The 27027-nt window shown below is 38.5% G+C and overlaps 1 protein-coding gene across 7 annotated transcripts in view; it reads right to left on the reverse strand.

Annotated features, from left to right (window-relative positions):
• Positions 1–27027, reverse strand: part of abcc9 (ATP-binding cassette, sub-family C (CFTR/MRP), member 9) — a 254037-nt gene that overhangs the window by 7829 nt on the left and 219181 nt on the right. For 5 of the 7 annotated variants that reach the window (XM_051923326.1, XM_051923321.1, XM_051923333.1 and 2 more), the window contains 8 exons: positions 16776–16896; positions 15601–15731; positions 8449–8527; positions 6234–6342; positions 5824–5927; positions 5042–5175; positions 3193–3255; positions 2260–2442 (listed from right to left, as the gene is read on the reverse strand). In XM_051923326.1, coding sequence (XP_051779286.1) covers positions 2305–2442; positions 3193–3255; positions 5042–5175; positions 5824–5927; positions 6234–6342; positions 8449–8527; positions 15601–15731; positions 16776–16896 — 879 coding nt within the window. In that variant the 3' untranslated portion in view covers positions 2260–2304. The remainder of the gene's footprint in view (positions 1–2259; positions 2443–3192; positions 3256–5041; positions 5176–5823; positions 5928–6233; positions 6343–8448; positions 8528–15600; positions 15732–16775; positions 16897–27027) is intronic. The other 2 variants (XM_051923339.1, XM_051923323.1) reach the window with 1 other exon arrangement.

A 27027-nucleotide genomic window follows, 5' to 3' on the forward strand; every position in this document is an offset into this window, starting at 1 on the left:
TTTACCAAGGAGTGGCTTCCGTCTGGCCACTCTACCATACAGGACTGATTGGTGGATTGCTGCACAGATGGTTGTCCTTCTGGAAGGTTCTCCTCTCTCCACAGAGGACCTCTGGAGTTCTGACAGAGTGACCATCAGGTTCTTGGTCACCTCCCTGACTAAGGCCCTTCTCCCCCGATCGCTCAGTTTAGATGGCCGGCCAGCTCTAGGAAGAGTCCTGGTGGTTTCGAACTTCTTCCACTTACAGATGATGGAGGCCACTGTGCTCATTGGGACCTTCAAAGCAGCAGAAATTTTTCTGTAACCTTCCCTAGATTTGTGCCTCGAGACAATCCTGTCTCGGAGGTCTACAGACAATTCCTTTGACTTCATGCTTGGTTTGTGCTCTGACATGAACTGTCAACTGTGGGACCTTATATAGACATTTGTGTGCCTTTCCAAATCATGTCCAGTCAACTGAATTTACCACAGGTGGACTCCAATTAAGCTGCAGAAACATCTCAAGGATGATCAGGGGAAACAGTTTGCACCTGAGCTCAATTTTGAGCTTCATGGCAAAGGCTGTGAATACTTATGTACATGTGCTTTCTCAATTTTTTATTTTTAATAAATTTGCAAAAATCTCAAGTAAACTTTTTTCACGTTGTCATTGAGGGGTGTTGTGTGTAGAATTCTGAGGAAAAAAATGAATTTAATCCATTTTGGAATAAGGCTGTAACATAACAAAATGTGGAAAAAGTGATGCGCTGTGAATACTTTCCGGATGCACTGTAGATATATATATATATATATATGCTACATAGTAGGCTGTCAAATAAATGAACCACATGCATGGCACAACGTAAAGGGGCTTCGCCGCTGACGTCCAAGGTTCAATCCCCGCAAGGGGTGCAGTGGAGTGTGTATGCCTGATGAGCCCAAATAAGGGCGAAACACGTGTTGCGTACTCTTTGCATTATTTGACAGTAAACTATGTAACATTCTATGATCTGCTTCTCGCAACCGAGAGGGCATGGCGGATGTATTGCCGACTTGCAGACCAACCATATGCATTACCTGTTAGGTAATCACCCATACAATCAGATTGTGTTTCAGACTACGAATGCTATGTGCATATACAGTATATATATATATATATATATATATATATATATATATATATATATATATCATGATTTATTTTCATGCCTTATACGCTTATTGTACATACATTGCAAACTGAAGGATATATATTTATATATATATATACACTGCCTGGCCAAAAAAAAATTTGCCACCAAAAAAAAAAAGGTCACACACTCTAATATTTTGTTGGACCGCCTTTAGCTTTGATTACGGCACGCATTCGCTGTGGCATTGTTTCGATAAGCTTCTGCAATGTCACAAGATTTAGTTCCATCCAGTGTTGCATTCATTTTTCACCAAGATCACAGTCTACAGTAGGCACTAGGCATGATGGGTACATCACTTCGTCTGCCTCTCTTCTTACCCTGATGCGCCCATCACGCTGGAACAGGGTAAATCTGGACTCATCAGACCACATGACCTTCTTCCATTGCTCCAGAGTCCAATCTTTATGCTCCCTAGCAAATTGAAGCCTTTTTTTCAGGTTTGCCTCACTGATTAGTGGTTTTCTTATGGCTACACAGCTGTTCAGTCCCAATCCCTTGAGTTCCCTCCGCATTGTGCGTGTGGAAATGCTCTTACTTTCACTATTAAACATAGACCTGAGTTCTACTGTTGTTTTTCTTCGATTTGATTTCACCAAACGTTTAAGTGATAGCTGATCACGATCATTCAGGATTTTTTTCCAGCCACATTTCTTCCTCGAAGATGATGGGTCCCCACTATCCTTCCAGTTTTAAATAATGGGTTGGACAGTTCTTAACCCAATTTTAGTAGTTTCTGCAATCTCCTTAGATGTTTTTTCTGCTTGATGCATGCCAATGATTTGACCCATCTCATCTTTTCCACGACCACGAGATGTGTCTTTTGACATGGTTGTTTAAGAAATGAGAAGCAACTCATTGCACCAGTTGGGGTTAAATAACTTGTTGCCAGCTGAAAGATAATCGCTCATGCAGTAATTATCCAATAGGAGCCTTGTACCTATTTGTTTAGTTAAATCCAGGTGGCGACTTTTTTTTTGGCCAGGCAGTGTATATATACATGACACAGATGTCCTATAGTCCAGAAAAGCAATACTAAGCACAGCAAATACAACACAAGATCTATTGTAGTGATGTAAAATCTACCAACCAGCCAGCCTGATGGGTCAGGCTGCACAAAGGCGATGTGTTGTGACTATTTGTGTGTTTTCACCAAGACAGAGAAAAGGCTGTCCTCCTGGGCGAGTAAGTTGGTAGCAGTGTCGCACTCCACTAACATACCCTCAGAAAACACTAAAACCTGGTCTGCTTCCAGGATAGAGGACACCCGGTGCTGGAAAAAGAGAAAGAGACAGAGAGAGGAAAAGGGAAAGGGAAAGGGAAGGGCAAAGGCAGATGGAAAGACATTGAAATTTAACAGCCATGTCAGAAAAATGGAGGATTAAGGAAACAGAAGACAGCAGACAAAGTAAGGAAAAAGTATTCTCCTTCTGCATAAATACCACCTACTTTTTATTTGATATAGTTAATAAAACCATGCAAAAATAAAACTTTCAAGATGTCTTGTTTGCATCCCACGTCACAGTAAAGAACTTCCAAATTATTCTTATTTCTTTGTAAGAATACCATTATCTGTGGCACTTTCATTCACTTTAAGTCGTACTAAGGCTGCATCGAGATCCTTTAAAGGAGGTCACTTTTTATTAGGATGCAAATCTTTGCACTGTAGGAGAAACCCAAGAAACCCAAAACAAAAAAGAGCATTGATGGGTTCCAGTTAGGAGAATCCCTACAAGCAGAATGCCATGACTGGGCCCAAACATTTTATTTAGAACAAATGTTGTACGTGTATAGACATGCAAGCAGAGGAAATAATTACATTAATGATTGCACAAACAGTATGAATGTCAGAATGTTCTCCAGAGTTTTCTAAGGGAATAGTAACTAGTGCCATAGTTTCTACAATGTAGATATACTATAACTGAATGATGAATACCACTTTGACACACTTCTTAGGAAGGTATCGTGTGAATCTGAAACAAACAAAACATAATTTGGAAAATGAATGAAACACAATACTTACTGCAATTGTTACTACAGTTCTGTCTGCAAAGGCTGTCATTACTACCTTCTGCAAAATATTTTCCTGTTTTAAAACAAAAACATAACATGAGCTCATCTAGATCATCCATTGGGCTTTATTTCAAAGACTGCATATGCTTGTGTCCCAGACACTGAAGATAATCTAAAAAAGAGGTGTAATCCCCGAGGAAGACAGGAACAGTTCAATCAATCAGTCTTTATTTAGTCACAGATGAGTACATGGATTCTACGTTGCAAGGCAGAAGAGCAAAGTTCTCCTGTGTCACTCGACTTTTAATAATTTTCCTCCCTCCCCCTTTCCTTTACTTATCAATAAGCACAATATGTTTATCTAAGCATTTAATTTTATATTGCATGCATTGGCTAACCATTTCTATTTTGTGTACATTGCAGATGGGTCCCTAAAGAAGGAAAAGTCATCTTTTCTGTGTCTAACGAATGAGTTCCATAAAAAGAAATTGTCCTAGGTCAGCTTACTGCACCCTGTCTTATGACAGAAGCCTGTATGAATAACCTGCCGTTACAACAAAACAGCTTTGTCAGTTCTTCAACCCTTAGTAATTTGCAAGCAGCCAATTTTTTCTTTCACATTACAAGAGTGGCATAATCAAAAACATTCTGGGTTTGAAAGATTTCACAAGATGTCACAAGAGCATTCTTAGGCCTAAACTCAGTTTCTTCATAACCACTGGATTCATTAAAATGAATGAGTGCTAAGCTAACTTCACCAAAAAGCTTGAAATGTTGTACTTTTGTACCTGTATGCCATTATCCTCTGACTTATGAACACCTTTACATATTTGTGGGATTCTGCCTTGCCTGATATGAAGATCATCAAATTAAACTTCCATGAACATCCCTTTGATATGCATCCAAACGTCTTAATCAGGCTTGATCTGGACATGTACTGTGCACATCAGATTACCCATCCCTAGGCAGCTTTCTGCTTTCTGACAATAATTAAAATTAAAAGAAAATAATTTTCTGTTTTTTTTTTTTTTTTTAAACATCATCTACAATAAAGTTGTAGCTCAAGAAAACTTTCAATTTTGGAAAAGTACATTACATTCCAGAAAAGGCTGAAGACCTCTGGTCTGTAGGCTTTCGTTACAGAAAGAAGGTGTGATCCTCAGAAATTGAACTACTCTGGAATGGTCTTCAAAGCTCCACATGAGGTAGATTGAAGATAAAACTGAACTAGGGTCCAAAGCTGTGAACGATTTAATAGGTCATCCCTCATAATAAGTATTTTTTTTCTTCTGCTTTAGTAGTTGAGTGTTGTACCATGTTAACCATCATGGATGCAATGAGAAGTCAAGCAAAATGACACCTTGTATTGGCTAACTGAACTGGTTACAAGATTTTGAGGCAGCTCAAGCCCCTTCTTCAGGCAAGTTCAGTTAGCCAATAAAAGGTGTCATTTTGCTTGACTTCTTATTTCTTCTGCTTTCAAATTTTGTGAAAATTTTAATTTCAAAAAGTTCCTTGTCCAGTTTAAAAGCCATACAAAATTGAGTTAACACAAAATCCTGTAGTAGTGCAGAATATCCCCAAGTAGAACAACAAAACAAACTGGTCAATAATTCCTAACTACAAAATCTCCATTTTTTTTCATTAACTACACTTGGTAGGTTTTATGCAGCTTAAAATTAAGACATTTTTGAGTGGCACAGATTTTTTTTATAGATGCCATGATGATTGTGCACTACACATGACCATATACATTGCTAAAATGTCACAGCCAGGAACTCATGCATACTTGACCCTACAGTTCTTGACAGGTCATCTCAGATGTGAGCTCAAAGTGTATACAGGAAATAAAAACTCACAGTGGCCATATCAATTGAAGCTGTTGCTTCATCCATAATGAGAATACTACTGTTCCTCACAAAGGCCCTCGCTAAGCAGAAAAGCTGTCGCTGTCCCACACTGAAGTTTTCTCCACCTTCTGTCACAACAGCATCTGTCCAAATACAAAGAAGTGCACATATGGATGAAAATGGTGGCACATGTACAGTGCATGTAACATCCTGCTAGCTCCCATGAGTGTGAAAATCTATCCGCCATCTTTCTAAATCATTAGTTGTAAAAATTCCAATATGGTGTTCATCATGTTTTGCAACCAAACTCTCTACATCTGTCCAAAGTAAGAGTAATGGAGTGGTTGATAAAGCTGAAACTCAGTGTATATGTGTGTTTTTAAATGTAATAGCTAGCAATTTCAGCAAGCACAGACTCAAGTTCTGTAATGATTACACTCTCTGGTGAATCACCTTATCCATTTTTGATATTCTCTAATCTTCTTCCTACACATATGTGAGGCCTCCTGGAGACAATGATATGAACATTTCAACAAGACAGAACGTTAGTGTCCTTGTTCATTTTTGAAAGGCCAAACCACAGGCCTACTGATATAATGTATTAAATATAAACAAGAAAGTGTTCAGTGTTGTATTGCTGCCTTATCGCTCTTTGTGTAATGCTGCCTTTCTACATTGTATTTCCTGATAAAAAGCCTACCTATAACATATATCCAAGAAGTGTGAATCTCTGGTGTTACAAAAGCACTCATTTTTGCTTGATATTTTGACTTATATTTGTGAGTTCTTACCAAGACCTCCTGGGAGAGCTTTGACCATATTCTTTAACTGGGCAATCTCCAGGGCTTCCCAGAGGCGGTCATCCTTGCACTTGCGTTCAGGATCCAAGTTAAACCTAATGCAGGATATCATAATGAAATTAATCAGATTATGTAATTTTTGTATTTTTGGCATAGGAGATCCTTGCAAATGATGAAAGACAATAAAAGAAGAAGATATTGACAGGTATATTCTGCATCTGGTTAAAAGAAATTATTGAATGCTTTTAAGGTGTTATTACTGGCCACCAGAGTTTAGAAAAGTCAGCAAATATTTTAAGAAGTAGCACAAACAAAGACCTGCAGTCATAAGCTGCAGCCAGGCCCTATTCAAAAGCTGGCATGTCGCACACTGTACAGCACATAAAAGAGATGGTACATACCGAATTGATCCACTGAACAAAATAGGGTCTTGGAGGATAATAGAAAGTCTGGAGCGCAGTGTGTGCAGAGGTAGTTTTGAAATGTCTATTCCATCGATGATAATCTTGCCTAGTGAAAAATACAGTGATTCTGAAAAATGTAAGGCATTGTCTACAGTAGATAAAACTAAGGAACTACACATGAAACGTCTGAAAAATACTGTAGCTCTTTATAACAACTTTATGAAGATTAACCTACAGAATAAGAGAGTTATTGTTCAATTGTTACATGTCTAAAAAAACATCAAATATATTGACTGTCATGGATCACTTGGAAAAGAACAACCTATCCTAGGCATTTAGGAGTTTATGCTTGGCATTATAGCATTTTAAATAAACACTGTTCTCTTTAATTCAACCTCATAAATGTCACCCATTTAAAAAAAGAATAAAAATCAGTACAACTAAAATGTAGTTAATTCCTGGCAATTAATGTATTAAAAAAGAGAATGTAAGCATATCAAATCCAGATGGAAATAGCTAACTGAATAATAGAAGAAAAGGCAGAAGTGTGGCGTAAGGCATAAAGCACATATGGTCAAGTTAGTTCATAAACTTGTAGACTATCTACCTTTAGTTTAAAATGGACTTCTGCCCATTTATATTCTTTTTTGTGTTCCACCCACTATCTGCTGTTTAGTTTGGATAGTTAGTGGGGTTCACTCTTCTAGTCTGAGACAAGTCTCAAACTCCCTCTCACTGGGGTTTAAAAGGTTTGATTTAGAAGTCTTAACTCTTATGGTCTGTTTTTCCATTTATATTCAGTTGTACATGGCTAAATAATTAATCAGAAGTCACTTAGGCATATACATAAATAAGAATTATTTGTTTATACTATGAAACACCCATATTTTCCAAACTCTAAATATACAGTATATAAAGTTCATATTGTGTAGTATCATAAATGTTATTGAAAGTTAGAATAAGGCAGCCAGCTAATGAATGGAAGGTAAGATTTGTTTATTCATCCATTCAACATTTCAAGGCATCAAAGCGTAATCCCAGTGGCGGCATTTACATCTAGTAACTGTAATACTTGAAGTGATTGTTGTCAAACTTAATGGCACTTTACGGCGTTTGTTATGACAGTACAAGTTTTGAATAAAGTTTTTTTTTTTTTAAGTGCAGGGCATTGTGTTTGAAAAATAATTTCTCAAAGCAATTCAGGGTGTTTAGTTGACTAAAATGACTTTTTCTACCCAGGAATTGTGCATTAGCAGTAGTTGAATGTCCTTCTGGTTTACTGACCTGTAAATTGATAAGCAGGTACTCAGCACTTTTATTACAGTACAATAAAAACATTATAACTATGTCTTTTATTCCCTATGTTTGTGCATAGTATGGTCTGTAGGGTCCAAATAACACCACCAATAATAATAATACTCAAAAAATGATCTCCTACACCCCGTCAACTAGCAGTGGTGTGTGTGTGAACAGGGCTTTGTCTAATGTTAGGTATATCACCACGCATAGGGTCATGAGTCAGGCAATATATTTACTTTGTAAGAGTAGAGGACAGCATTACACCCTCACAATGCCCAGAGCCTGGTTTGGTTCTCATTTTAGTGTTTTCTTTGTGAAGTTTGCAGGTTCTCCTCATGTTCACATGCATGTCCATCAACAATTCTAGTTTCCTCCCACAGTCTGAAGGTACACAGTCAGGTGTATTAGCAATGTTAACATGGATGTGCTCATGATTGTCCCCAGCCATGGACTGATATCACATCCAGTGCCATTTCCAGCCTTGGGCTTGGATAGACACTATCCTGCTCTGTACTAGAAAAAAAAAACAGGTTCAGAGAAGAGATTGAGGGGTTGATGAATTATTTTTGTGCTGAGCAGAACAGTAAAATTCAACAGTCGCTGCACCGATCTCGATGTTTCATCTTAAAACTGGTTCCAAAATTGGCTAATTCTTTTATGGACCTGAATGACAGTGATTGAAGTTGCTGCTTTTGATGTTGTGTAATCAGAAAGTGCAGCACTTTTTCCAACAGAAATACTATGAAAAGTTGCCAAATCAGGATGTCACAACTAAAAACAAAGACAGCACTTTGTTCTCTAGAGCAAGCCTTACTGGTACCATTAGGCATTTATTCTTGATCTATAGTAAGTGCTCATTTTTTAATCAACATTCTTGATACTTTACTTGCTTTAGTAAAATTAAACAAACTACCATCAAAGATGTCCACCATTCTGAAGAATGCCAGAGACAGCGAGGACTTTCCACTACCAGTACGTCCACAGATCCCCACCTGGAAACGTGGAAAGAAAAAAAATGTATGTCACAAAACTGTAATATGATTTGAGAACAAGTCTGAACTCATTTTTTTTAAAGTATGTAGTGTTTAGCTTTTTATTTGTAACGATTTTGCAAGCATTTTTAAAGGCTTTGAGTATTGTTTTATGCAGGAAATAATTAATATAAATGATTTTAGCATAAGGCTGCAACACCAATAAATGTAGAAAAAGAGAAGGGGACTGAATACTTTCTGAATCCAATGCAGATGGATTAAGGACATTTTATTGCAAAGTGAAAGTATTACGATTTGATTCCTGAGGTCTCATCCTTCTGAAGCCCCACTTCTTCCAATTTTCCAGAATAATAAAGCTAGTGTCATCTGAAATATCACATACCATGCTTGAAGGACTATAGCACTGCAGATTACTTGCTAGCATTGACCCGATGAATTCTGTCTTTACATTGTTCTTTCAAGTTGCTTGCTATCTTTAAAAGGACTGCTCGCTGTTGATGCACAAGTTCTAAATCTTATGCGACTTTGGCAGGCTGACCATTATTGTAGGCTCCCCTGCAGCTGGCTCAAAGCTGCCCTTTTGTAACTCCTACTGCTGCTGACTCACCACTCATGTCATTCCCAGCTAATGTAAGAGTCAGTGCCATTAGAATACTTTTGCTTTAAAATGTTTCGCTTCTTGTGATGATATAAATGATGAATGATAAGTAGATCAAAGTTATAGGGAGCCACAATTTATCCCAGGTAGAATATAAAATATCAGTCCATTGTGTGGCATACTTAGGCACACAGGCATCCACTTTTGGGTTACAATTTAAAAGAACACATGAATGCTGGAACTGAGGAATTTCAATTTCCTCTTTCTCTTTCTTCTTTCTTTGTTACAGTTGGGAGAAATTAAGTTCTCATTATGTCCTAGCTAATTTTGTGCCCTATGCTGCAGATTTCTCCAGTGTTGTACTAGTGTCTCTCTCTACTGAGAATTGTGCTGTTTTTTTTTAAAGAAATTATTTGATTATTTTAGAGGCAATCTTTAAGATGTAATAAGTTAAACAGTCTATGAAATACATTTTTGTGACAGGCAATAACCACCCTCTCTCACACTCCTTTGTGAAGCCAATGGAAACTTGTTTGAGTGACTAATACCAAGTATCAGAGATGTACAACATCTGCTGCAAGGCAAGGAAAAGGGCTGAACCTTGAGGGCTAAACCTAGAAGAGATTCTGTGTAAACTATTTATATAGCATCCAATTAAGTCGGCAAGATGGTGGGGATATGCATAGACTTTGCAAGTGCTTATCAGAAAGGAAGGAAAGCAGGTGTCTGTCAACATGAAAGTCAATTTGCAGGAAAAATGATTTGTAATTTCATCTGAAAAACTATATCCTTGTAACTTCATGCAAAAAAGTATTTTGAAAGAAATAAAATAAAATTAGTAGCTAAGCACCCAATTTTAAGAGACAAAACTAAGAAAGTGGCATGTAACTTTTGAGTTGTGTAATATAAAACCTCACTCCCCTAGCAGCTAAAATTTTTTTCATGTTAAAGTGTTACGCTTATGCTTTAGTGTGATGTTTAAACGAGAAGACTTCACTCTTGGTCTTTTCAGCCATCTTGATAATTGTGTAAATATATTGCTAAAAATATAATGCTCAAAATGTAAATATAGAACTGGAGAATGTTTCCTTCATTTCAACATTTTTCTTATTTAATTGCAGATTTCTCAGACTGACTACAATGCATCTTGCATTTGCATGTGAAAGTATCAGATACAGAACTTTTGCTGAATGGTGTGGGAAACCGGCCTCGATGCGCACAGATACACAGACTCACCAGCTCCAAAACACACGTTTTAATGTCTTCTTCTCACAGTACACCAATCACCACAATACTCAGCTCAGTCCTTTACTTTGTTTCTTCTCCCTTCTTGTTCTTTTGCCACCTCCACTCCTCTCTTTGCAAGCTTCGTTCTCTGTCTCGCGACTCTGACTCCCCGAATGGAGAGAGGTGGCCCCTTTATTTGCTTCAGGTGCTCCCTGATGATCTTCCTGCAGCACTTCCTGGTGTGGCTGATGTGCTGCATGGGCACCCGGAAGCACTCCGGGTGTACCTGCTTCCTGGTCTGGCAGCACTTCCTGTTGTGGCGGAAGTGCTGCAGTCCATGTCTCCTGGAACATCTGGGCGCCCCTTGGCGGTGGCAATAGGTCCCAACAGGGTTGAGCTTCTAAGCTCCAATCCCATGGCCCCCATGCAAACCAGGGCAGCCGCCCTCTCCTGCTCCGGGGGAGGTATTGTCCCTCTCCCAGTCCTTCCAAATTCCAGGCATCCCAGCTGCGCAGGCTCCCCAGCCGTCTGCCATAATGGCTACTCAAATAGAAGGTGGCAATCATATGCTAACTTGCCTGTGCACAAAAATTGTATTTGAATACCGAGAAAATATGACTGCAGGACACTGTTTCCCAGACAGAAGGATGATTCTCATTCTTGTCACTTCGCTTGCTTATTACAGATTGCTCTAAGATGAGGCTAGCAGAATATCTGCAGTTTTTGGAAATGCAACTGTCCAGTCTCCAAATAATATTGTCTGGTGTGCCTTAACATCTCATCATAGAAAAATGATATATAAGTGGGTAGACAATACCACATGCTTGGTGGAATTCTGTGGAAACCTTAAAAAAATTCAGCATCATGACAAGAATGCAAACATAACTTCTGCAAATATAGAATACAAACCGGTCTACAACAGCATACCCACCAAGCTATCCCAGAGTCTATGATAGCCTTCTCCAGGTATACAAAACACATGTACACATGAATTGGAAAATGCCCAATGACCACTGAATTATCAAAGGGTTGCTTTACTATTCCTTAAGAAGAACAAAATCTACTGAATATGAGTGTTGACGTTTTTAGCCACCCATATTTTTCTTAGGAGGCAGAGTACTGTAATTGGCCAGTAGCCTGAATAACCCAATATTCCCACTTTATAACAATGTGGATGATAACCCAAGCCTGCAAAACCAAAATATAGGTATTTTTCACACAAAATCAACGAGGAGTATCCAGATTTCTAAAGCAGATCTCACCTATTATTTTGGATACTTAGGAACTTCATATCCAAATACTCTGTGAGCCGACAAGATTATGTTTGCTGTGTTCCTAAGTTCTTTTCCCTTTTTTGATAGTAACCACAGTCAAGTTCATAGACATTCTATTCTTTGTAAGAGGAACATAAATGATATGACATCAGGCGCCGCCGAGAGTGGCAGCCTTTTCAGCAGCTCCGTGTACAACTTTATTTTTCTAGTTTTATTTTTCTCTTTTTTATTGATCACTCCTATCACTTTATTTTATGTGGATTCGTTCCCTGGACACACTTACTTTTACTACGTGGGCATGGATTTTTACACGGCGAGGCTCATCCTATGAATTTTCCCTTGGGATTAATAAAGTATCTATCTATCTATCTATCTATCTATCTATCTATCTATCTATCTATCTATCTATCTATCTATCTATCTATCTATCTATCTATCTATCTATCTATCTATCTATCTATCTATCTATCTATCATAAATTAAATCTTTACTACCCCAAAGTAGTGCCTTTAGTGCTGTTCTAAAAACACCTCATCAGTCCTATGAAGTTTCATTTATCCATGTATACCTGTCATCCTTTGTCACTGTTTGGAAGTTTAATACTCCTTTCTTACATAATGGCAACTTTTGCACGAAGTTCTTCTCCAAACTAGATGAATATACTGTGGTTAACTCTGACTTTATAGATGACAAGACATTTGTTTGGATGGCTGTTAAAGAAGCAGTATGTGACTCCATAATATACTGGTCTGACCCAGTCAAAATGGCAGAAGTTCTCTGATTTTAGTTTTTAATTTTTAATACATTTCCAAACCTTTCTGAAAACATGTTTTCATTTTGTCATTAAGGGTTATTGAATGCAGACTAATAAGCAAAAATGTAAATGTATCCATTTAAAAATAAATCTACAACACAATAAAGAAAAGTACAGAAACTAAAGAGGTCTGAATACTTTCTGAATCCATGGTAAGTACAGTCATATGAAAAAGTATGGGAACCCTTCTCAGCCTGCATAATAATTTACTCTACTTTCAATAAAAAAGATAACAGTGGTATGTCTTTCATTTCATAGGAACATCTGAGTACTGGGGTGTTTTCCGAACAAAGATTTTTAGTGAAGCAGTATTTAGTTATATGAAATTAAACCAAATGTGAAAAACTGGCTGTGCAAAAATGTGGGTCCCCTTGTAATTTTGCTGATTTGAATGCATGTAACTGCTCAATACTGATTACTTGCAACACCAAATGGGTTGGATTAGCTCGTTAAGCCTTGAACTTCATAGACAGGTGTGTCCAATCAGGAGAAAAGGTGTTTAAGGTGGTCAATTGCAAGTTGTGCTTCCCTTTGACTCTCCTCTGAAGAGTGATAGCATGGGATCCTCAAAGCAACTCTCAAAAGATCTGAAAACAAAGATTGTTCAGTATCATGGTTTAGGGGAAGGCTACAAAAAGCGATCTCAGAGGTTTAAACCTCAAGAAAAATACATGAGCGGCATATGCGCAGGATTGTGAGAATGGTTACAGACAACCCACAGATCACCTCCAAAGACCTGCAAGAACATCGTGCTTCAGATGGTATATCTGTACATTGTTCTGCAATTCAGCGCAATTTGCACAAAGAACATCTATATGGCAGGGTGATGAGAAAGAAGCCCTTTCTGCACTCACGCCACATACAGAGTCGCTTGTTGTATGCAAATGCTCATTTAGACAAGCCAGATTCATTTTGGAACAAAGTGCTTTGGACTGATAAGACAAAAATTGAGTTATTTGGTCATATCAAAAAGCGTCTTGCATGGTGGAAGAAGAACACCGCATTCCAAGAAAAACACCAGCTACCTACTGTCATATTTGGTGGAGGTTCCATCATGCCTTGGGGCTGTGTGGCTAGTTCAGGGACTCTGCTTCTGTTAAAGTCGAGGGTCGGATGAATTCAACCCAATATCAACAAATTCTTCAGGATAATGTTCAAGCATCAGTCACAAAGTTGAAGTTACGCAGGGGTTGGATATTCCAACAAGACAATGACCCAAAACACAGTTCAAACTCTAAAAAGGCATTCATGCCGAGGGAGAAGTGCAATGTCCTGGAATGGCTGTCACAGTCCCCGGACTTGAATATCATCAAAAATCTATGGGATGATTTGAAGCAGGCTGTCCATGCTCGGCAGCCATCAACTTGAACTGAACTGGAGAGATTTCGTATGGAAGAATGGTCAAACCTCCATCCAGAATCCAGACACTCATCAAAGGCTATAGGAGGCGTCTAGAGACTGTTATATTTGCAAAAGGAGGCTCAACTAAGTATTGATGTTGGGGGGCCCAAATTTATGCACCTGTCTAATTTTGTTATGATGCATATTGCATATTTTCTGTTAATCCAATAAACTTAATGTCACTGCTGAAATACTACTATTTCCATAAAGCATGTCATATATTAAAAGGAAGTTGCTACTTTGAAAGCTCAGCCAATGATAAACAAAAATCTAAAGAATTAAGAGGGGTTCCCAAACTTTTTCATATCACTGTATTTGCTTGACTAAACTGCGTGATAATCTAAATCAGATTTTCAAAATCCTCAAAGACATTTTTACAGTAGACCCAGCAAAATTCTTTTAATTTAAGAGTGACTCACGTACTCGAGGACAACAGTGGAAACTAAGGGGAAGTTCATTTAGGACTGAAGTCAGGAAGCACTTCTTTACAGAAAGAGTTTTGGGAATCTGGAACAAACCACTGGTGGTGTAGTTGAAGCATAAACCTTGTCAACTTTTAAGCAGTATCTGGACAAGATATTGAGACAGCTTAGCTATTAGTTAAACAAACTGGCCTGATGGACTGAATGGTCAACTCCTGTTTGTCAAATTTCTTATGTATGATGTTCAAATTTCCAAACCTCAGTGATAATTCAAAATATAAATATATTGTAACCCTGATCATAGGAGCAATGCATCCATTCTGACCTTAGCAACCAAACAGTGCATTTACTCTCACAAAAAATGATTATGCTTACAGGCCATAGCAACTCCCCAAACACTGTACTAACCACCAGTATGTTCATAGAAAATATCAGTGCACTAATCATTGACTGCAGCAGCAGTTTACAGAGAATGTTATTAATATCAAGTTTTAAACAGATGAGATCTCTGATGTTTAGCTCTGGTAACCCTCAGCAAATCATTTAACATTCAATACTCTGTTTTACTGTTATTTGTGTATGTAGCTTGCATCCAAATTTGAGATGAAATAGTTGATTTATCTTATGATTCAAACTACATCTTTTAGTTCTGGCAAATAAACACAAGCATAACATTCTCAAATCTGATGAAACTCAAGGTCACAAAGGGTTGGAGACTACTGTCGGCAACATCAGCCACAAGGCAGTAACCAAGCCTGGACAAGGCGCCAGTTCCATGCAGGGCCCACTCATGCGCACACCCACACTTACATAAAGCCAGCTTGTATTCGGCAGTTAACTTAACATGCATCTCTCTGGGGATGTGGAGGAAAAACTGGATGAAGTTAGATCAGGCTAAATCATTTGGGAATGCTTTTCATACCATATATTCTCAAATGACTGAAAAATAAATTTTTGAGCAAAGTTGACTTTTTTTTTTACTCTATAAGCAGCATGCTTTAAATTGGCATTAACCAGAAAAAAAAAGTGTTTTAATTGTACCTTTTTAATTCTGTATGAATAAACCATAAATTTCCATTGTGTAAAATAAGATTGATAACAACTGACATTAGACTTGACTGGTCTTTAAAGACTTCAATTGAAGGTATAGTTTATAAGGGCCCCAACTATAATTTTTATAAAAATGGATGTTGCTGATGTTAAGTGCATTCATCTCACTGAAGTGGGAGGAAGTGATACTGCCAAGTATTGCACAGCACAGGGCCTCAGACATGCATTGTAAATTCATATAACATCCATACCTGTGGGACTCAACAATGCAGAGTTCTTGTACGTACCTTCTGGCCTGGACTAATGTTGGCATTGACATGTTTGAGTACAGGTTTCAGAAGTGGGTCATACCGAACACAAAGGTCCTGGATCTTGATTTCACCATGCTGAGGCCAATCTTCAGGGACCTGAACAAGATCTGTAGAAAGTTTATTTATTTATTTTACCGCTGTAACAACAACCTTTTAATTGTATACCAAGCACTGTGTCTCATGGCACTAAAATCTTTTTCTGAAATTTTACACATCACCAAGAAAATGTATCAGTGTAGCCATGCTAATCCTGTCATTATTATACTTATTGGCCTAGCACAGCACTACCTTTAAGTAATTATTATTTAAATTAGCTATACTTAGTGATGAAGGTGAAGGTTATCATTTAGTCAAACTATCAAAATCCATAGTAAGGGTTAAGAAGTACAACTGATGAAGATCAAGTGTAGTAGAAATGCTATTATTCATGGAGTAATTGGTTAGTGCTATTATACATATTACTAAGTCTTGAGGAAAATTGCTATAGATGGCCAAAAGGCTTAAAAAAGCTAAAAACAGTGTTTGGTGCAAGCAAAAGCCATCCATTACAAAAACATCAATCTCCCTAATTTAAGGATTTTTCTCAACAGACCAACATTCTCAAAATCACATTATCTGATTCAGGTTCATGGCTGGCCAGAGCGTATTCCAACAGCACTAAGCACAAGGCACAAACAATCTCTAGACAGAATGCCAATCCATCTCAGGGACACTCACACACACTACACAGAGCCAATATGGAATTGGGAATTAACTTAATAAGCAGGTCTAGGGATTACATGGAAATGCACACAAACACGGAGAACACACTGACTCCACACAGACAACGATCAACATTTAAACTTAAGACACCAGATCAATGAAGTGGCAGCACTACGTACTGTGCCATCAACCTTATTTTCATGTCGATTTTAAATGAATAAACTTGTTTAACCATTTAAATTAAGTGTGTATGACATTTCCAGTAACCATTACCCAAATGATCAGATAACATAGTTAATCAATAAACTGATGCTCCGATTTTTCCTTCACATATTTATTAATCATATTTACTTACATTTTTATGGAATCTGATGATTTAGGATATGTACTAATGTATAAATTCGCTTGAACACATACAATGAACACATAAAGAAACCACAATGCTCTACCTATTGAGCCTTCATAGTTTTCTGACTCTGTGCTCAGGAATCCATTAACTTTCTTCACTGCTGCCATTTGCACCTCAAGGTCTGCCAAATTTCTCACAACCCAGTTCAAGTAGTTTGTTACCTGGTAGAAGAAACATACAATGATTCACGGTTGATGCCATATTCTCTAGAAGACCTAAGAGACCATCATTTAGGGATGAATCATTGTAATAATCTTTATTGTTTATTGTGTATTTAGAAATAGAAGGAAACAAAGAAAACAATTATATTGACACACATGTGAGTAGGAGACAACTAAAGGGCCTGAGTAATAGTAATTCCATATCCGAGCAGGGGGCGGCGGGGTGCACTAATTGTCTTTCTTTATCCCTTGCAGACCATTCTCAGGAAATTCTGCAGAGCTCCTGACGCATTTGATGACGTCACTTCCGCAACCCCCAACACGCCCCAATGACACTTCCGGTCCTGCCCCTGATGACTCCATTTCCTACACTGGCCTTTAAAGGAGACATCTTGTCTCTATACTGGCAGTTCAATTATGGACTCCGATCTGTAAAGATCTGTTGTTGTTTCAAACCATTTTGCAGCCAGGATATAAAATACGTGTGGCTGCCCCAAACCTTCATGATGTCTCAGTGTGTTATTTGTGACAATATATCCATCCATCCATTTTCCAACCCGCTGAATCCGAACACAGGGTCACGGGGGTCTGCTGGAGCCAATCCCAGCCAACACAGGGCACAAGGCAGGAAACAATCCTGGGCAGGGTGCCAACCCACCGCAGGACACACACAAACACACCCACACACCAAGCACACACTAGGGCCAATTTAGAATCGCCAATCCACCTAACCTGCATGTCTTTGGAATGTGGGAGGAAACCGGAGCGCCCGGAGGAAACCCACGCAGACACGGGGAGAACATGCACACTCCACGCAGGGAGGACCTGGGAATCGAACCCAGGTCCCCAGATCTCCCAACTGCGAGGCAGCAGCGCTACTCACTGCGCCACCGTGCCGCCCCTGTGACAATATATAGAATGTTTAATAGTTTGTAGTATAAAAGTGCAGCTACTAGAAGAATATTTGTACATTTATAGCACAAACAAATTAAAGTTAAGTTGCAGCAATGCATTTTAAAATAAAACTGTAATCTTTAGCATTTCTTTTGTAAATAAGGTCTAATTTGTGACTAAAAATTGAAATTTTGAATTTAATCTTGTAGTTTATTTCATCATTAAAGTAGAACATCATAAACTTCACCTTAAAATCAATGTTTAATTTACTAGAGTTTCTCAAACCCCATCGTTACTAAAGTAGCATGTTAAATGCTTCGTATTCTAAGTGCTTTCCAAGCCAGTCGATAATCACTACGTGCTTCTTAAACAGGAATCCTCTAGCACTGAGAAGAGCCGGAGGCAATGATTGTCACACAGAATACATTAACTTTATGATATTACAGCTTTCTAGATATTTAGAATACAAGATTAACACTTGATATCATGAAATGCATTAAAGCATGTACTGTATATCACATTTTACAGATGTTCACTTCATTTAAATAATTTATACTGTTAATAATGAAACATGTGGGCGGCACAGTGGCGCAGCAGTAATGCTGCTGCCTCGCAGTAAGGGGGTGTTGTGATGTGAGATTTGCATATAACTTGATAAATATTTTGTATGTCTTTATTTGTAACTTAGGCAAAGCAATGTAATATTAGTGTTACATTATTGATAATAATACCAATGGTTTGATGGTTTAAGAACCCCTTCCTTTGACCAGGACTGAGTCTCTTTGAATTTTACGGCAGGATTTGGGGGAAGTGCCTGAAACAAGTTTGGAATGCCAGGCTGCCTAACTGCCAAGCTTTACCTTAACATATGGTATTGGGGGGTGGCAGGTGTTAAGATGTTATATTCCCCCATTGGTCTGAAGTATGGCTGTTTGGAACTGGCTTGTATCAGAAGACTTCAAGTACCATGATGTCCTATTGGCTCTAGGGGTTGGACAGAGAATCTATAAATCTGCTTGCTTTACCTCACTCTCTCTCTCTTACCAAACTGATGAAGACCATCACACCATGAACTGAAAAAGACAACACAATGAAGAGCACGGCCCGGCAGCCATATTGAGGCATGCTGCCTGTTCTGAAGATTGCTGACCACAAATGATGCCTTAACTAGAGTCATTTTTAAGTAACTAACAAGTCTGTGTGCCGCATGAAACTACGCATCACCATTTAATCAGGTTGTATGGTTGCCAATATTAAAATGTACTTTGCATAATGTTATTATTTATGAATATTATCAATAATACATTGTTTTAAGTTGTAACTTAACTTCTGCTTGTCTTTTACTACACCTAATTGCCTGAGGTTATAGATGTAGAAGGGAAGGTGGGGAGAAGTTATATACTATAATACCTTATAAACAGTGGTAAGTCTGTGAGATTTGAGGCATTCTGACAAAGGCTACATATTAATAATATAAAAGGGGAAAGTAGAGCAATACAGTATATTACTCTACTAAGACAAAACAGGGGGTTACGCCCTGGGTGTTACCTGCCTGGAGTTTGCATGTTTTCCTTATGAGTTTCCTCAGCCTGCTCCACTTTCCTTCCAAAGACATACAGGTTAGGGGATTTGACGCTACTCGTGTATGTACATGCTTGTATTCACAATGCAATGTGCTGGTGCCCCATCCAGGGATTGTTCCTGCCTCACACCTGATGCTTCTTGCAGACATTAGCGTCAATTTAGCATTACCAAATCCCCAAAACTAGCATGTCTCTGGAGCACGCCAATGAAACCCACCAGGAAAACATGCAAGCTCCAGGCAGGGAACACCTAGGATGCAACACCCTTACTACGCCGTAGTAGCAATACCATTAATGGGACATATTATTGGGGATTGCTGTGCCACCGTGCCCCCCACGTTTAATTAATAACAGTATAAATTATTTAAATGAATTTAACAATTTATCTAATATACATGCTTTAATGACTTTCATCATGAATTTAATGTATTCTGTGTGACAATTGCTGCCTTCAGCTCCTTTCAGCACAAGACGAAGTCCATTTAAGAAGCACATAGCAATTAACGACTGGCTCAGGGAACACTTAGAATACAAAGCATTTAATATGCTACTTAGTTATGATGGGGTTTGAGAAACGCTAGTAAATTAAGTATCGATTTTAAGATGAGTTTGCAATGTTCTGCTTTAATGACAAAATAAACTACTAAACTGGAAATTTCAAGATTAAAGTTTAAATTTCAACTTTAATCATGAAATAGACCTCTTTTTTTCTTCACTGTGTCCCCAATATTCTTACATACTAAACAGAAAAAAAGATAAGCAGTACATTTTTAATGTTTCTTCATTTTTAATCTGCAGTTGACGTGTAATGTTAACCCACTTTAAATTTTATATGAGTATTTTTATGGTAATATTTTCATTACATAAATTATATTATTTACAAAAACACATTTAATTTCCCTACAATTTATTAAAATGTAATGTATCTAGAGGTTCTGATAAATTTTAAAAAGTTCTGGTATGTGTAGGTTGCGTTGTATACACAATGAATGGCTATGAAGAATGATTTTTCTTTTTTTAACCTTTGCTCAATATTACTGTGATACATTTAATTTTTTAACGAATGCATAATGGAAGAAGCTGTTACAGTACAAATAGAAAAATATATGAAAGTTATTTTTAATTAAGTGCCTTAATTTGGTGTTGAACCTAGCCACTGGGGTCACACATGAGGTCTTATTGCCCATCCCATGCCCAGGTAAACTGGGGAAGGTTACATCAGGAAGGGCATTCGGCATAAAACCTGTGCCATATCATACTTGCAGATGAGAAACAGAATGTCCCTACCAGATCAGTCAAGGCCCCAGTTACTACCACCAATGCTGCTGTTCAGCAGGGTATCGGTGGAAACTATGCTACTGCTGGGCAAAGAAGGTAAAGGAAAACAAGAGTGGGAAAGCAGGCTCAAAGACAATGGACAAGCAGTGAGGGAAAGAGTGTGGAGTTCAGAGTCAGAACTTTGAATGTTGGCATTATTGGTAAAGGGAGAGAGCTGGCTTCCAAAGGAATGGAAATGGAGATGGTGAATACATATTTTAAGAAGAAAGAGGAACACACGGTGACATATAAGAGTGGAGGAAGGTGCACACAGGTGGACTATGTCCTATGTAGGAGATGCAATGTGAAGGAGATTAGAGACTGTAAGCTAGTGGCAGGGAATAATGTAGCTAGATAGCATCAATTGTTGGTATGCAGGATGAATTTTGAGGTGAAAAAGAGGAAGAGAATGAGAATGGATAAGGTGGTGGAAGTGGAAAGAGGAAGACTATTGTGTGAAGTTCAGAGAGGAAGTGGGACAGGCTCTGGGTGGGGGTGAATACATGATAGATTATTGGAACACCAGTGCTGAAGTGATAAGGGTGAGAGCTAGGAAAGTGCTTGGTGTGAAATCTGGACAGAGGAAGGAAGACAAAGAGACTTGGTGGCGGAATTAGTAAGTACAGGAAAGAATAAAGAGGAAAAGGCTAGCAAAAAAGAATTGGGATAACTAGACAGATGATGAAAGCAAATGGTGTACAAGAAATGCGGCAAAAGGTTAAGAGAGGGGTGGTAAAGGCTAAGGAAAAGATGTATGCTGAGCTATATGAGAAGCTGGACACAAAGAAAGGAGAAGAGCACTTGTACCGATTGGCCAGACAGAGGGATAGAGTGGGGAAGGTCAGTGTGATAAAGAATGCAGATGGAAATTTGCTGACAAGCAGGGAGAGTGTGTTGAAGAGGTGGAAGCAGTACTTTGAAAGATTTATGAATACAGAAAATGAGAGAGTGTAGGTTGGAGGAAGTGGAGATAGTAAATCACAAAGGGGATCAGCAAGGCTGAAGTGAAGGAAGCTATGATGAGGATAAAAGGTGGAAAAGAAGTTGAGGATATACCAGTTGAGGCATGGAGATGTTTAGGTGAGATGGCAACAGAGTGTCTAACTAGGTTGTTTAACAAAATCTTGAAAAGTGAGAAGATTTCTGAGGAGTGGAGAAGTATAATGTATAGTACCAATTTTCAAGAATAAGGGAGACGTGGAGAGGTTCAGTAACTGCTGAGGTATAAAGCTGCTCATCCACACCATGAAGATATGGGAAAGAGTGATGTATGATAGGTTGAGAGGAGAGGTACCGATCTGTGAGCAGCAATATGATTTCATGCCAGGAAAGAGTACTACAGATGTGATGTTTGCTTTAAGAGTGTTGATGGAGAAGTACAGAAAAGGTCAGAAGGAATTGCATTGTGTGTTTGTGGACTCAGAGAAAGCATGACAGGGTACTGTATGAGAAAGCCTGGAGTAGCGGAAAAGAGTGTGATGGTGGTACAGGATATATATGAGGACAGTGTGACTGTGGTGAGGTGTGCAATTGGAATGATAGCCTGGTTCAAGGTGAGAGAGAGATTACATAAATGATTGGTTCTGAGACCTTTCCTGTTTGCAATGGTGATGGACAGGTTGACAGAGGAGGTCAGACAGGAGTCTCTATGGACTAAGATGTTTGTGGATGACATTGAGAGTAGACGGCAGGTAGAGTTGAGCCTGGAGAGGTGGAGATGTTTACTGGAGAGAAGGGGAGTGAGAGTTGGTAGGAGTAAGATGGAGAATAGGTGTGTAACTGAGAAGGAAGGTGGTAGGTGGTAAAAGGTAGCGATTGCAAGGAGCAGAGGTGGTGAAGGTAGATAAATTTAAATATTTGGGTTCAACAGTCCAAAGCAACAGAGAGTGCAGCAGACAGGTGAAGAACAGGGTGCAGGCAGAGTGGACTGGATGGACAAGAGTGACAGGAGTGTTTTCTGATGGAAGAGTAACTACAAGAGTGACAGAGAAGGCCTATAAAACAGTAGTGAGACCAGCTATGTTTATGGTTTAAAGATGGTGGTAGTGACAAAAACACAGGAGGTAGAGATGGAACTGCTACAATTTCCGCTTGGAGTAATGAGGGTAAACAGGATTAGAAATGAGTATATTAGAGGGACAGCACAGGTATGACAGTTTGGTGACCAAGTGAGAGAAGCTAGATTAAGATTATTTGGGCACAGTCAGAGGAGAGATGAGGGGTACGTAGGGAAATCATGTTGAGGTGGTGAGGGAGGACATGAAGGCAGTCTGTGTGGCAGAAAATGATGTCAAAGACAGGGATAGATATAGACGGATGATCCGCTGTGGCAACCTCTAAATGGGAGCAGCTGAAAGAAGAAGAAGAAGGAACCTTAGGCTGGTGTTGACAATTGTAGTATTATTTGAGAAAGAAGATATTTTGCAATGCTGTGCCTGAGTTGATTTAGATTGAGGGATTTGTTTTGAGGCTGTCTGTAGGTTTGTGTGTTTTAGATATCCCTGAACTCACTTTGACCTGTTTTTGAGTGATATCTGCCTCTGTGTGTGGGTGTGTTGGGAACTGTCTGTGTGTCAACATGTGCGTCTGTGAACATAACAACTGAATACAATATGAAACTTGCCACATTTATTAATAAGATGCAATGTTACAGTAAATGCCTACTGATTTAGAGCTAAATCACTCCAGCAGATATTGCTGTATAGAGTCAAAAATGTTGCATGTTCTGTGCCACATAATAAACTGAAGGCCTGCAATAGTTTACTACTTTAAACAAAACTTTATGTAGGTAAAGGCATCTGCTGTAAAATCTGTATATTTTAATACCTTTCTTTAAAATACAACAGCAAATACTACAAGTAAAAAAATACAATAACATCTATACATATAAACAATAAGGCATAGTACATACAGCATCTAGTCTTCCAGTCTCTTATATAGCTGCTTTAGACCTAATTATAGTACTTTCAGTCCAAATGGATTTTACAGTTTTCCTTTAGTATTTTAGGCATTTCCCATTCAGAATTATTTAATATCATTTTGTAAACACTGTTTATAATTTTAAGAAGTTCAAAAACATGCTGTATGTTGTGTTTCGACATTATGTGTATGTAAATATACTTTACTTTGTGTTACTAAATATCCTGGGTTGAAGAATAAAAAAAAATTAAGTTCATTGTTCAACAAACACTGTGCATGAGTACCTTTTGGGTTTGAACACACTGTATATTGCACATTGTGGGTGCCCAGAAAAAGAACAGGTATCCTGGCTGGGATAGTGGAAGGTTTCATGCCCGTCCAGGAAGCCATAATGGAAGGACTTGGAAAATGGGCTTACCAGGAGCAGGTCATTCAGGTGGCAGTGTGCCTTGGGGCTAAACCTGATTAAGACTCCTGCAGGGTTGCATGGGAAATGGAGTCCAGAAGTGCGACCCTATCGAGGTCTTTGGGGATCGCCAGTGGGTGCTGCCGGGGAATGACTGCCCTGGTGTCTGCACGACCCAGAAGTGATCTAGATGACTGAGAGAAGAGACTGGAAACAACTTCCAGGTCGAGCTTAAAAGAAAGCCTGCTGCCTCATTTTGATGAATCAGAATTGGGAGACAGTTGGTTACGCTCTTGGAGGAGGAAGGAGAAGTGTTCTTGGTGTATTATTTTGTTGGTTATTCTTGTGAAGGTGTTTGGGCTTAATAAAAATTATTTATTTGAGTATAAAGTGTTTTTGGGCTTTATTGTGTCTGAGATGTGGGCGACTACAGCATCCCCCTACTGGTAATAACATTTAAAGAATAATCATTTGTGGGATTGCTTAATAATTTGCTGCAGGATCAATTTCATTCTGAAGTAAGTTATTTAAAATAAAGATTGATTATTTTTTTACACCTAACACTTCAAATGTTTTAGTTTCCAAAAGTCATTTACATTATATTATTAATGTTGATGTGCAGGCTAGTGTGGCAAATAAGTCCTCACCTGTACCAAGATCTAGGACGACCTGTCAGTTAGGTTGTCTGTAGTCTTTCCTCCATCTTTAACATAGCTCATCCAAGTACAGTATACTAGGATCCTGCTGGCAGTATGATTAGGTAGGCAGAACAAGGGGTTAAATTCCCTTTAAGTATTAGGGATATTCTGACTCTGCTAGCCCTCTACTGTACATTACTCATTTGATTTAACAGGCGTACTATCACAGAGCACAGAAAAAAGAGCTGTATACCTCTTTCAATAGCTGAAGGAAAATTTACACAAAAAAGGTCCTTTATAGCATTATTTGAATCAAAATAATTTAAAAAATTAGTAACAAATGTAAAATTAACTGCATGTGCCTCCAACATTTAATTTATTTATTATGTTTACTTAGAAATAGTGCTTCATCATCTTTGTCCAATGATTTTTACTGTTTAATATCAGCCCACACTCAGTGTCGCTTGACAGTCCTAATCCTGAGCTGGCAGAAAATGTGGAGGCACTCTAGGCGGTCTTGGAGTAAGGTCTCAGTTAGAGGATGCTTTTTGTGTAAAACATGGCTGAACTTGTGCAAGTTGCTGTTTTTGAGATCAGAAAACACAAGGGACAATTAGGAAACCCTGAGTGACTCGCTCTCACTATTGTGAAAGCAAGACGTGCATGTGAAAATTGCATTAGTCATGACCTTAATCATTGTGCCAAATTGGCAGTGTAGCTAGTGGGCAGACATACATAAAACAAAATTTCCCAAAATAAACCCCTCCTTCAGGTTCTGCTGTCTACCAAGCTACTTGGTAGCTTATTCCAAGTGTCTATGGTTTTCTGTGTATAGAAAAACTTCCTGATGTTTGTGTGAAATTTACCCTGAACAGGTTTCAAACAACAAGTTTCCAACTGTTTCCCTGTGATCTTGATGAACTCATTTTAAAATAACTGTCTCAATCCACTGTACTAATTCCCTTTGTAATATTAAACACTTCAATCATGTAACCTCCTAATCTTCTTTTGCTTAAGCTGAAAAGCTCAGCTGTTTTAATCTTTCTTCATAATGCATCCCCTGTAGCCCTGGAATCAGCCTAGTTGTTCTTCTCTTCATTTTTTCCAGCACTGCTATGTCCTTTTTGTAGCATGGAGACCAAAACTGCACACAGTACTCCAGATGAGGCCACCCCAGTGTGTTATAAAGCTTCAGCATAACCTCCTTGGACTTGTACTCCACACATCGTGCTATATAGCCTAATATTCTGTTTACGTTCTTAATGGCTTCTGAACACTGTCTCACAGTTGATTGTGCCAAGTCTACTGTGACTCCTAAATCCTTCTCATAAGGTATACTCTCGATTTTTACTTCCTTTGTGTAATACTTTACATTTACTGACATTAAGTTTCATCTGCCATAAATCTGCTCAAGCCTGTAAGATGTCCAAGTCCTTCTGTAATGATTAAACGGATTTCAGATTATCTGCCAATCCACCTACAGTGGTGTGAAAAACTATTTGCCCCCTTCCTGATTTCTTATTCTTTTGCATGTTTGTCACACAAAATGTTTCTGATCATCAAACACATTTAACCATTAGTCAAATATAACACAAGTAAACACAAAATGCAGTTTGTAAATGGTGGTTTTTATTATTTAGGGAGAAAAAAAAATCCAAACCTACATGGCCCTGTGTGAAAAAGTAATTGCCCCCTGAACCTAATAACTGGTTGGGCCACCCTTAGCAGCAATAACTACAATCAAGCGTTTGCGATAACTTGCAATGAGTCTTTTACAGCGCTCTGGAGGAATTTTGGCCCACTCATCTTTGCAAAATTGTTGTAATTCAGCTTTATTTGAGGGTTTTCTAGCATGAACCGCCTTTTTAAGGTCATGCCATAGCATCTCAATTGGATTCAGGTCAGGACTTTGACTAGGCCACTCCAAAGTCTTCATTTTGTTTTTCTTCAGCCATTCAGAGGTGGATTTGCTGGTGTGTTTTGGGTCATTGTCCTGTTGCAGCACCCAAGATCGCTTCAGCTTGAGTTGACGAACAGATGGCCGGACATTCTCCTTCAGGATTTTTTGGTAGACAGTAGAATTCATGGTTCCATCTATCACAGCAAGCCTTCCAGGTCCTGAAGCAGCAAAACAACCCCAGACCATCACACTACCACCACCATATTTTACTGTTGGTATGATGTTCTTTTTCTGAAATGCTGTGTTCCTTTTACGCCAGATGTAACGGGACATTTTCCTTCCAAAAAGTTCAACTTTTGACTCATCAGTCCACAAGGTATTTTCCCAAAAGTCTTGGCAATCATTGAGATGTTTCTTAGCAAAATTGAGACGAGCCCTAATGTTCTTTTTGCTTAACAATGGTTTGCGTCTTGG

The sequence above is a fragment of the Erpetoichthys calabaricus genome, chromosome 1 (assembly GCF_900747795.2).
Source record: "Erpetoichthys calabaricus chromosome 1, fErpCal1.3, whole genome shotgun sequence".
In the NCBI taxonomy this organism is placed as follows: domain Eukaryota; kingdom Metazoa; phylum Chordata; class Cladistia; order Polypteriformes; family Polypteridae; genus Erpetoichthys; species Erpetoichthys calabaricus.